We start from the raw sequence: 12,255 nt of genomic DNA on the forward strand, positions 1-12,255 counted from the left end.
GGGACAATGTTATGGTACAACGTGTAAGTATGAATGCTTTAAACGTCATATTTTATTCAATCCTAATTTATAAAAAAGGAAAATGACAGTCGCTTCATGTGGTTTGGTCCGTTTCTTGAATCAAAACAAGTGGGCGTGTCCGTGCTGCTCACACACTGCAGCGTGTCACTGCGTTTAAATTAGCCAGTAGCCACCACACAGGTTTCCTCTTTTTAGTTCATGTGCTCATATTGTGCTTCAGTGTGAACAAAATGGAAAGCTACCAATTGTATGAGACACGCAGCGTGTGACAATCACATGTTAACAGCTGGAAATTTCCCACAAACCAGGAACTTCTAATGCAAACGAGAAGAGACAGAAATACAGCTACAACTGCAGATGAACATATACCTAGAGTCATCTGTAGTTTCTCAATGATACCTATTTGTGAATACTATTTAGGTGCAGTGTATATGGTACCTGTAATACATCTGTTTTTAATTTTGGTATATTATTTTCACCTATTTTTCCTTATATGTGCCTACTTTACTGTGCATTGCTTATGTTTCAGATTTGATGAATCCCTTTTTAAAAGAAGCAGTCATGATTTGGTATTTTTTTTCCATTTTATAATTTTGTATTGGATCCAATTTATTTGCCATTAGTAGTTTTGTTTGTACATGCCGTCCCTCTTGTAATGTTGTCACTTTTTATTAAACCTGTTTAACAAATACAATTAAAAAGGTTAGGTTTGTGTTCTTCCTTTTGCTGCTGTGCTGCTTTTGCGAGGACTTAATAATCTTATGTAACGCCAAAACAAACTGTAGATCAATTGATAGCTCACAAAAACTTTTTTGAAGACTTTTTTTTTTAACGGTAACTTTTTAAAAGTTGTTTAACAAACTTTTTGCTGTTTTAACACTTTCATTTCCTTGTTGGGATTTCATAATCTTACGTAAGGCTAAAATATATTGTAGATGGATTGATAGCAAACAAAACTTAGATTTTTATAACTGTTTTCAGTCATTTACTGAGCAAAATCGTCAAACGTTTGCTGGTTCCAGGGTTCGTAGATTTGCTGCTTTTTGTTTTAAATATCTTTAAACATTGAAAACTTAATCTTGAGGTGTCAATTTTCTGGTTTTCCACAAACCTCTAATTCTACTGAGAGACAGTGTCATACTACAGCAGGTGAACAGCGAACACAATAAATGTAAGAAGTGTACAATACAGTACTCTCCGAAGCCCTAAAACAAATATTTCCTTCAATGTAGCACAAGAAATATCAGCAGCAGAGTAATAGATCAACAGATGCTTCATACAGCTGTTGTTTGTTGAAGGGCTGCTGAGTCACGCTACACTTCATTGTACAGGTGTTGTTTTCTCCCACACACACAATCACAGAAAAAAAGTCTAAGACAGAATTGTATTGCAAATTATTTATAATTGCAAAATGTTGTGTAACAAACTGTTTTGATAAATACAAGCATTTGACAAAACATTATCTAAAAAAAGTCAATCTTCCATCACAGCCACAAAAACACAAATAGATATGATCATACTTTCATTAGAAAAAGAAACATTAAAAAAACAACAACCCCCAGGCCATGATATTTATACATTTGCATATTTCAAAATATTAAACACCATTTCATTTGTTTTAAAATAATAAGGATAACTTAAAAAAAAAGACAGTTTCACACTTTCAGTCTTTTTCCTCACTTGAGCTGCTATGTACATATAAACTGGTTTTCAGATTTCCCACATAATGTTGGAGTTCCTCGTGACATTAAAGCAAACACAAAGAAAGTAAGTGCCAAAAAGCAGGGCTGTGTCAAAAAAGCACAATGTCCAGATTGTTGGATGGATAACTTGGGTGTTCTACGAAACTGAGACAGGAAATCGATGGTCATATTTTTCGTGAATCATTTCGGTAAAAAAAACAGCAGAGAAAAAAAATAAATCATTTTTAAGCAGTTTAAATCTACAGGAGAAAACTGGCGAGTCCCCCTCCATGAAAGGAAAATCGATGTCACAAAAGAAGCTGCTTAAATGGTTTCTCTGCATTCAAGCTTTTGTATTCAAGAGCTGTGCGAGTCTTATTGTGAGAAAAAGGCAGAAAGGAGCATCTGCTGAATAAAAATGAGCAAATTAATGAATGCAATCTTCTGTTCCCAGACACACACACACATTTTTCTTTCATTACCGAGCTAACAAAACTGTACAAAAAACATGTCTAACAATATAATAAAAATAATAAATTTAGACTTCACTCATGTTTTGTCTCAATGCCTCGATTCAGCGACGTCTGCGTTGCGGTATGACCCAACCCAGGCATGATTGAACAGGTAGTGTACACTTTTGACACTCGCTTGTTCTCTGTTTTCCTTTGAACTTCTACAGATTATTTTTCTGTAAACCAAATCCAAGACCACATTTACATCTGGTATTATCATGGAATCTGTATCTATATCTGGTATTAATAAAGAGCTTGTTATCTTTTTCTCAATTCTGATCGGATTTCATTATGCAAAACAGGTGCACAGCACAGTCTGTGACAGGTAAAGGAAAGCAGCTCGACCTTCTACACATTTTCCCCTTTTTCAGAAGGGGTCGTCTGTAGCTTTCTGATGTGCAGCCTGAGATAGCAGGTGATGTTAGGTGATCTTTCACCTTGCTGTTGACGGCATCCTTTGATGCACGCTGTTTTACATCTCTCCCCTCAGCTGTTTTACATCTCTCCCCTCAGCTCAGGTGATCTCTCAACTGTCGACTCACTAATAAAAAGCATAATAATATGCATAAATGAGATCCACCCCGACTGTGTGCATTTACACCTACATTAACCAGATATATAAATGTTAATCCCTTGTTAATGGGGTCCATGAATCACTTGTCTTTTCCACATATATTCGCTCATTTAATAAGAATCCACTTTTAAGAATTTGGCACCACTGTCAATGTGGATCATTTACTCATTTCATTTCAGTCCACTGCCTAGAGAGCTGCTTAACTCCTGTGAGTGCTGTAAACTCAGACTTCCTCCTCACACTGTGGGTCAGTGTTATTCAAGTGCTCCACTCACATGAAACCACCATAGAGCTTAAATGATCACATGGTTATAGAGCTGATATGAGTGAGTATGAGTAGTTTGTGGGGTCGAGTCCAGCTGGAGTGAGAGAAAGAAACCAGTCAAGTAGTGTGGAGAAGTGAAGTCATAGTGCAGTTAATACTGTGTTGCCAGTACTATGATGACACCCCCTTTGCCCTGTGCCAAAGTCCTACACTCTTCTCTCACACACTTACACACACACACTAACACACAAATAAGTATGCACTCAGATCGATGCATGTGTGCGCGACGGCACACACACACACTTTCCTGTTAAGAGTCTTTAAGCATGTTGATGCGTGCAAAGATCTTGAGTGCAGGACCCAGTTTAATGTTCATGGTGCTCATGAGGTGGTCCTCCTTTAGCAGGAGCAACGCTTGTCCATCGATCTCCTGAGAGCGAAACTCGTCTGCTATCTCCTGACAACCTGGAACAGCAGAAGAAGAAAGCTGCAGTTAATCGCACTAAAAACAGGATTCATACACAATAAGTACGTGAAGCTTTACGAGTGTGCTGCCTGAACCAACAGGGGGTCTCTGTTTTCTGACCTGGCAGTGAACAGATGAACTCGTACACCTCTTCCACATTCCACTTGGCGGGATCGTTTGGTAAGAAATGCTGACAGAGCGAAGGTGTGTCTCTGCCAGCACAGCCCTCCTGGTCCGAGGCCCTGCTCGGCTGCCGATGGACGGAGACCTGAGCTGGGGCCGGGGCAGGAGCCAGGGGTCCCGAGCTGGCGGCAGAGAGAGGAGACGGTGGCTCCTCGTAGCTGGACATGTCCGAACATGCGCTCGACTCCTCCTGACTGGGCTGCGACGGATGCGGTGAGGATACAGAACCCCCCTGGGGCTGCTGCGGTGAAGGGGACAGCTTCTGGAAAGGGACATTTTTAGGTATGACGTCAAGGCTCATAATTTGAGAAATGAATGGTTCATCAGTTAAACACTGCTGGGACATTGTGAGAATAGCAGCAAAGATTTAAGGGGTAATAAGTAAGATTTATGCTGTACAAAAGCTTCAAATGACTGTAATATACCTGCAGCCAGTTGATAGGTTTGTTGGATCGATACCAATGTCTGGAAGATTACTTTGTCAGGTGCTGAGCCCTTTGGATTATAATGCTCCCTTATGGGTCCAAATGTGAGACAAAAGCACCCCCCAATGGATGTTCATCGCCCCATCCACAGGACATAACTCAAGATATTCTGGCTATAAAAAGACTTGAGCCAAAAAAAAGTGATATTTTCTGCATTAAGTATTGTGATATATTATCTCTTTGCTCGACATTTTGGTAAAATTTATGCTTTAATTCTTTAGTTATCCAAAGTACTTGCCTCTATTGTAAAGAAGTATGTCAAAGACTTGGATGAGTGTCAAAAAAAACTACAAACCAAGTTGCTTTTGATGTCTAAATAACTTGTTCAGGAGGCAGAAAATCTCTACTAATGCTTTCCCATTACCTCCACTCACCAATAAAGGTTGACAAAGATCATAAAGTACTTAATGACCCTTCAAAGACAGAGGGAGATAATCCAGCACTGACACAAACAATGCTTTAGTTCATTAAGAAGCACGAGGCGTGAAGGGTATAAAATGTGCATTGGCAGCAGTATCTGATGAAAGTAAAAGTGTTGATGAGGAACTTTACAACAGTGAAGAAGTGCGCATGACTCTGTACCTGCTTCTTAGCTTCTATATTCGAGCGGCCCTGCGATCTTCTGCGCCAACGATTTGTTGGTTTACTCCTCTCTGGACGGAAAAGGCCTATCCGCTTCGTACAGCCCACATTGTACCTGTTCAGAAAGGTCCATAAGAGCTTTTCTTTTTCATATATGGAGAAGCATCAATTGTTTAAAAATCATCTTAAGAGGATCTTTAAAAAAATTGTAAACTAAAAAGGTGACTTGCCTCTTCGCACAAACCATGGAGCAGAATCTTTTAGAGCCCTTGAACGTGTAGGCGAAGTCGACCCAGCCGCAGTATTCACACGTCAGCTTGGGCTCTTGCTCTTTTTCTGTGAACAGCAAAAATATCAGATGTAAGTACAATATTCGCTCTTTGAAAAGCCTTAAACTGTCTGTGATTATCAAACAGAATTATAAATATATATTTAATCATGAGCATATTCAATACTTTTGTATAAATTAAAGTAAGGTGTCAAATACAGCTATACATCACGTAAAGTGACATTTCTACTTCTACTCCAGATGGAGATGGTTGACACTCAGCGTGTTGGTAACATTCACAACTTCACAATATTTCTTAACTTCATTCTTTGTCACAAACACCCATCAACCATTGTGTGTCAGTCTAATTTAAAATGACTGAATGAAGTTTTCGGTGTTTTTGACTTCCAGCAAAGTGCTACAAGACCTGATGTACTTGTCTAATCTTTCCTTCTTCTTTTTTTTTTTTTTACCTGGCTGGTTCATGTCCTCAGGCTCCGAGTCAGAGTTTGCCGCATTGCTGACTGGGGTTTTGTCGGGGTCAGATGAGAGCTGATGATCCAGCTTCTTTGGGCTGTCGATCAGAATGGGCAGACGCTCCACCTGTCGTAAAGGTAGAAAATATTTACAAATGTACCAAAAGGAAATGTCACACGCTCACAACAGCAACATGAAGCGTAAAGACTTCTCTGCATGTGTTCATCCTGACAGACCAGCAGTGTCCCTCTGACCAGTTGCTAATGATCAATCTCCTTTTGCTACACACGTTACTGCAGTATTGATGAGATGAAATGAGGGTGTATGAATGGATTAACATAGTGCTGTATCTATTATCTGACTGATGACTATTTTTGGTTGTTCATTGCTATTTCTGAAGTAAAGTATGAAGCTAAAACTTGCTGTTTTCAGTTTTTTGAATATGAGAAGTTTCTACTTTTCCCTGTTGATATCATTTTAAATGTGTATAAATAAGTGTATATTGGACTGCGGTTTGGAGAAAACAGCAATCTGAATATACACCTTTGGCTGTTTGAACCTGCAATAAGTATTTTTTTCACCTTTTTAAATAATTTCATAGAAAGAACCAAAAAATCCTGCACAGTGTTGATCAATCATATATCATATAAACAATGGAGTAATCAAAAATAAAAGCAGCAGTAAATTAAAGCTTTAAGTTGAAAATACCACATCAACATCCTTGTAATGTAGATACTGCATTCTCTCACGTTTACCATGTTTTATTTGTATGTAAATGAACTGTGCATTTACAGCATACGTCCAGTAGGAGGCAGTGAGCCCAAAGTCTTAAAATGACAACAAGCTCATTACCTTCCACCTCAAAATGTTCAGTGTGACATTTTTTGCCTTGTTTTTGTTATAATAAAGATGGGTGATACAGGTGTCATACACATGCATACAGATACACTGTTAACAATATAAAATATAATAACATCAATTATAGGTGAGATGATGTATAGATTAAGGATTCTTGTGCTTTGAGATAACTGAGAACTGCACTGTGAAGCTCATTACGCTGAAACACGTTCATCCATCTGTATTCTTTCACATTAATTAATGGCTGAATCAAACAGAAGCTGTGAGCTGTCACTACAGCTAGACAGAGGCTTTGTGTTTGCTCGCTGACAGCTCCCTGCAGGCGTGTACACTGGAGACTGTGGTGGTTCAGGCTTGTTTATTATGTCTCGCCGCCAGTAAAGCGGAGATCGGGGTACTTACACACACTGGGAACGGCTCTGCCCCCTCCTGGATGACGAAGCCTTCGATGACATGCGTGAGGACCTGGGGCTTGACGATGGCCTGGGGCGGTTTGTTCTCTCCGTTCTGAGGCGTGCTGCCCGTTATCGTGGGCGCCTCGCTCTCGTTTCCTGAGGTCATGGCTGGAGGTGGGGTCCCAGGTGCAGTGCTCGGCCTCTTTGTTGAGCCCCCTCCTGACCAGGAAATAAATACAACAACATCCTGTTAGGGTTGGGCGATATGGTCATCAAATACCACAATATTTCTGACCAAATACCTCAATATCGATATTGCGACACTATTGAAGGGATGATTATTGGTGCTTTACAAAATAATTAGAGAGATTTTTGACAAATAATCATAAGTAATGTGGATATAATGAGTAAGTAGGTAAAAACAGACAATAGATCAGTTAGAACAGTCTGGTATATTCAGAAAATGATATCACTTTACTGTACTTATATTACGATATCCAAAATATAAGATATGTCAATATCTGGTCTCATATCATGTTATCCATATAATATTGATATAATGCCCAGATGGTCACTTATGAGTTCAGATTGATTGAAATAAGAGCTGACCCAATTCTCTAAGCATAAAATGAATCAGCAATTATTTTGACTAACTGTTGAGTCATTTCTCAGGAACAATGCCAGCCTAGTTTAAGCTACCCAAATGTGAGGAATGATTCATTTCCCTGTAATATGTCATGGGAAACTGTTTTCAGACTGTTGGTTGGACAAAACAAGTATACAATACCTATTTGTGACAATCTATAGACAAAACAACATGTAATTGAGACAACAATCATCAGATTATTGATAATGAATATGAAATGTCAGTTGAAGCTCTAGAAAGATGATCATTTCTTCTCTTCCTGTTTTTATTGAGTCATTATTTATTTATTTCTTCTTTTGTTTTGTTTTGGGGTTGTTGTTTGTTTACCATGTAAAGCACTCTGTGTTACATTACCATGAATGAAAAGTGCTATACTTTACTAATAAAGTCTGGTTGATTGATTGATTATTGAAGTCATTTTTAAAGTAAGAATCTCAACATTTTCTGGTTCCAGCTTCTCAGTTGTGATTATTTTCTGCTTTTCTTTCTCTTTTATAAACGTAAACTGGTGTTTTTAACTGCTGATCATACAAAGTAAGATATTAAAAGACCTTAAAAGTCTTCTTAAAGAACTTGTGAGGGGCATATTTCAGTATTTTTGAAAAAATAGTAATGATCAAACAATATATCAAGAAGATAATCAACCGATTTACCTTTAATGGAAATAACTTATTTGCAGCCTTGAATGAAACCACAGTAAAATATTAATACCAGGAATGAGGAAGGTAAACACTGACAATAATCTGTATACCTACTTGTATTAATTCAATTATATGAGTTGATAACCAGCATCAAACTGGTGAAATGCATTATACTAATAGCACGAACAGCTAATGTTTTATTTATATGATCTGTTTTAATGTTATCAGAGAGCTAGTGATAGTTTATCCTCATATTTCTACAGATTATAGCACAGACGACGTGGCTATGTCATGTTTATATCGTTATTGTTTGCAAACCACACACATACTGTACTGATCACATTATCTACATGCAGACCAGTATCCAGTGATCTTTATCTTCATCAGCCGCTTATCTAAATATCATTTCTGCTTGTCGACGATAAATCAACATAATGAGAAGAGACCCAGAGGCGGAATGCTGCTCAATAACAAACACTAAAACCCATCATTGCTGGGACGCCCTCGCCTCTTTTCACTAAAAAAAAAAAAAAACCCTCCACAAAGCGAAAGTACGCATTAAAAAGTCGCCATGCTTTGTCATCTTAACAAAACAAAAACAAAAGAAGCCACCAAAGCGCTGAATGAGAAGAGTTTCCTTACCGCGCCAACTTCCTGCTCTGTTCACGCAGACAACATGTGCGGGTTTTTTGGTGTGTGTTTGTTGTTGTAATGATCCGACAGACACCGAGCTGTTGTTCGGGACTGTATTCAGTGGAAGGTTTAAACTACAGTCTGTTAATGAAACGCCTCATGCGACCAGGATCCGCCTCCCTTCCTCCTCCCTCTTCCCCCAGCAGCTATCTCCTCAGTCCTCCTCGGTCCCCACATCAGCATGTTTAAATCCCGCACCCTGCCTCCTGTTTCAGCCTGTGAATCATTTTAAAATCACTGCTTTTATCCCAACCAGTGTAACCAAAGTTTTAAAACTATCACTATCATTGAAGTGCCAAAATAAGAAGTAACACAACTCCCATGTTTTCAGGTTTTCAGCAGGGCCGTAGCCAAGATTTTAGAGATGTTGAGCCCCCCAATTCACCCCCTGAGATAAAAATGTAACCACATACCAAAAAGTGCAACAAATTGTTTTATTAAGCTAGAATTTTTCCTCTTTTTTTTCTTGTTTCCTAATTTATTATTTGTCATTATTTAACTTAGTCTGTTCCCAATAAGGTCAAAATGTACTGGTTTAAAATCTTCAAATACAAAACCACGTTATGGTGAAGAAATACTTTTATTAGTTTATTTACTGATGCAAAATAACATTTACCAAATATACCAAATTTAAAAATGAGAAGATAAGAAGATAAGAAGCTTTATTGTCATCGCACAGCGAGATACAATGAAATTTTGTTTAGCAGCAATCCTTGTAGCAGCTACAGTATCAGTATAATACTGGGATTGGACAATAAAACATTCATAGAGTTGTGTCGAAGGAGCCGCTGATGTCCCAAAAAAATGTTTCTCCCAAGTTTATAAATTGTTTTATTTGATTTTATAGTTAATGGTCTAACAAAGTAACATAGAGGTCTGCTGGATAATGTAACCGGTTTGTGTTTATAGCCACATGTTTTAATTATTTGCACTAAGTTTCAGTTCTGTCCATTTAAATGATTACTCAGATTCAGTTTCAGCAGCTGTTGCTGTCGTGGAGAAGTGAGTCAGAGGTGCGAATCAGAGCGGTTACAAATTCAAAACACTACGTCATCGCAGTTGTAAAAAAGACACTGGGCCATAGTTACCAAACTTTAAAGTACATTTTAAAAAGGTACAGTGGGGCTTCTAGCTGTGTAAGAGAGCCTACGATGGCTTCAAAACTCACGAAAAATAAGAAATGTACTGTAGAAACATGGCAGTGCAACATGGTGAACTCCATTGAAGAGGACCCGCTCCCTATGTAGCTATAAAAAGGGCTCATTATAAGGTTACAAAAACACAATGATTTTTATTTTCAGGTGATTTTACACAAAGTAAAACATAATCATGAATATTATACCTCATTTCTTCCAAGTCTGTTACACTAAATTCTACACACTGCACCTTTAAAGTAAATATTTTAAAAACTGCAAACTGTAAAATAAGTTTTCTGGATGCTGTAATCTTTATCTTCCAATAGCCATTAGTGGCATCCACACAACAGATTTTTATATTTTATGTGTGTACATTTCTCACCAAAATGCAGCATATTTTCTCACAAAGTTGTTAATCTTCTGCACTGATGATTTAACCAGGAGGGTATATTTTTTAAAATTCAGAAAACCCCAAACACACAGAGAGAGAAGACAGGACATGACCTCAGAGTCCTCACTTGTAGCTGCAGCCCTGGTTTTCACGTTGAAAGCAAATCTGACCAAAGTCTCTCAATTATAATAAATTGTGAACTAGAAACTAATGTGTGTTTAGAGTGGTATTAACACATTCCCTCTACACAGTTTATCCAAGTACATTAATACTTAAAAAGACAACAAACAGATTCTCTGAAAGCAAAAAAGTATATCAAAACCTAAATAAAAGTAGTGAAAATCTGTGTGGCTGGGAGCTGGTTTGTGATATCAATAAATCACTTTGACTGAAGAACAACTTTTGCCTGAAGGCTTTTTTTCTTAAATGTTTAATATTTCTACAGTGAAAAAAAGGAGAAAAAAGCAGAAAACTTCAGGAATATCTTCATCAGCCTCTGCGGTCAGTGGATTACCAAAATAGTTTCCTGCTCTGGTGGTGAACGGAGCACCCCCGCTGCACATCACACCCAAATCACTGCCCTTAAACAGCCATTTGTGGCTTTACAGAATGTTTCATTTTACAAGAAACACACCATTAGCACTATTTCCAACCATTTAGGAGGAATGTTACTATAGAAACTGATCCATGTCAGCATTTATAAACTATACCAAAATAGCTACGGCTCAGCAGGAAGAGTTTCGCTGTTATATGATGACACACTACCTCTTACAGAGTCTGAAGGTATTGACCATATAAGTCGGACATTGTCTAATGGACAAATACTACTCTGTAAGTAGAAAACCATTGATTATATCCACAGCCGTGTATGTTTTTCAAGTGACACTAAAGAATATGGTAAAGTCCTCCCTACTTGCTCTTTGCAAATGACTCATAATGTTATTTTAGTTAAAGGTTAAAAAAAAAAGGAAACACTTTTAAAAGGCAGGATATTTTGTAGCCATGTACTGTAATTCATTGTTTTTACAGTTTACAAGGTATGCTTGTACAATCTGATTCAATCCTGCAGAACAGCCATGATGTAAACCTGTTAATCTTCTCTTAATGTGAGGTGTAAAGATGTATGTAGCGAGCTGTGACACCATCCATTGGTTTGCATTAAAGCGGGTTTGAAGCCCAGAGTTGTTGCTTACGGTCGGTGCAGGTATCATAATCAAGTAACATCAAACTCAAATTAATATCCACATGGCAGACATCAAAGCTACGGTAAGTCTTCAAATCTTTGGAGCAATGACTTCCAAAATGACCACCAGCACACTTATCAGAAAGACGAAATTTAGCGATTGAGACCATAGTGACTCAGTATTTCTAGAGAGAAGTTGATGCTTTTTGAATGGGAGTCTATAGGAGCCACAGATTTCTTTCAAGACAGTATCTAGTGGCCGTCTGTGGTATTACACTTTAAGGTACTTCCACATTGGCTTCAGCTTAACACTGTGGTAGTTATTGCTCGATATTGTTCAGGTTTTGTTAACACACGCGTGGAAAGGGCTGCAGACAGCAAGATGTGATAAGTTTATAACTTTTTCTTTCCTGTATGTAAATGGTGTGTGGACATAGTATGTGATGTCCCTGTATGGCCGACCAAGCTAATACTACACACCTCCACAGGAAGTAGGGTGCCAAAATGTCCCCAATATAATTAACACAGCACAGGGATATCACAAAGATAACTACAAAGAAGTAAGAGCCAGAACTGTGAAGCTCAAGGTGCTTCTGACACAACATGCACTCAAATATGAACAAACATCAGCATTGATTGTCCGTCTCTTCCATTACAGATTGAAACAACTGTCTACCTCAAGAGAGCAGGGCAGATACAATGAAACATTTTCGGTGTCAAAAGCTGCATACTGGAGCCGTAAACACTTAACAAGGTTTTTAAACGGCTAGCAGTCTTCCTGTCCCAGTGGCTAATTG

The 12,255-nt window shown here is 38.1% G+C and overlaps 1 protein-coding gene across 1 annotated transcript in view; it reads right to left on the reverse strand.

Moving 5' to 3' along the window:
- Window positions 1-1,409: 1,409 nt before the first annotated feature.
- The window catches only part of phc2b (polyhomeotic homolog 2b (Drosophila)), a 39,661-nt gene continuing 28,815 nt past the window's right edge, over window positions 1,410-12,255 (reverse strand). Inside the window, exons 10-15 of the mRNA XM_062416178.1 lie at window positions 6,776-6,987; window positions 5,512-5,641; window positions 5,001-5,106; window positions 4,771-4,885; window positions 3,641-3,965; window positions 1,410-3,519 (exon numbers count right to left, since the gene is read on the reverse strand). Of these exons, the coding sequence (XP_062272162.1) occupies window positions 3,365-3,519; window positions 3,641-3,965; window positions 4,771-4,885; window positions 5,001-5,106; window positions 5,512-5,641; window positions 6,776-6,987 (1,043 nt within the window). The 3' untranslated portion in view covers window positions 1,410-3,364. The remainder of the gene's footprint in view (window positions 3,520-3,640; window positions 3,966-4,770; window positions 4,886-5,000; window positions 5,107-5,511; window positions 5,642-6,775; window positions 6,988-12,255) is intronic.

Source organism: Scomber scombrus, chromosome 3, assembly GCF_963691925.1.
Source record: "Scomber scombrus chromosome 3, fScoSco1.1, whole genome shotgun sequence".
NCBI lineage: Eukaryota > Metazoa > Chordata > Actinopteri > Scombriformes > Scombridae > Scomber > Scomber scombrus.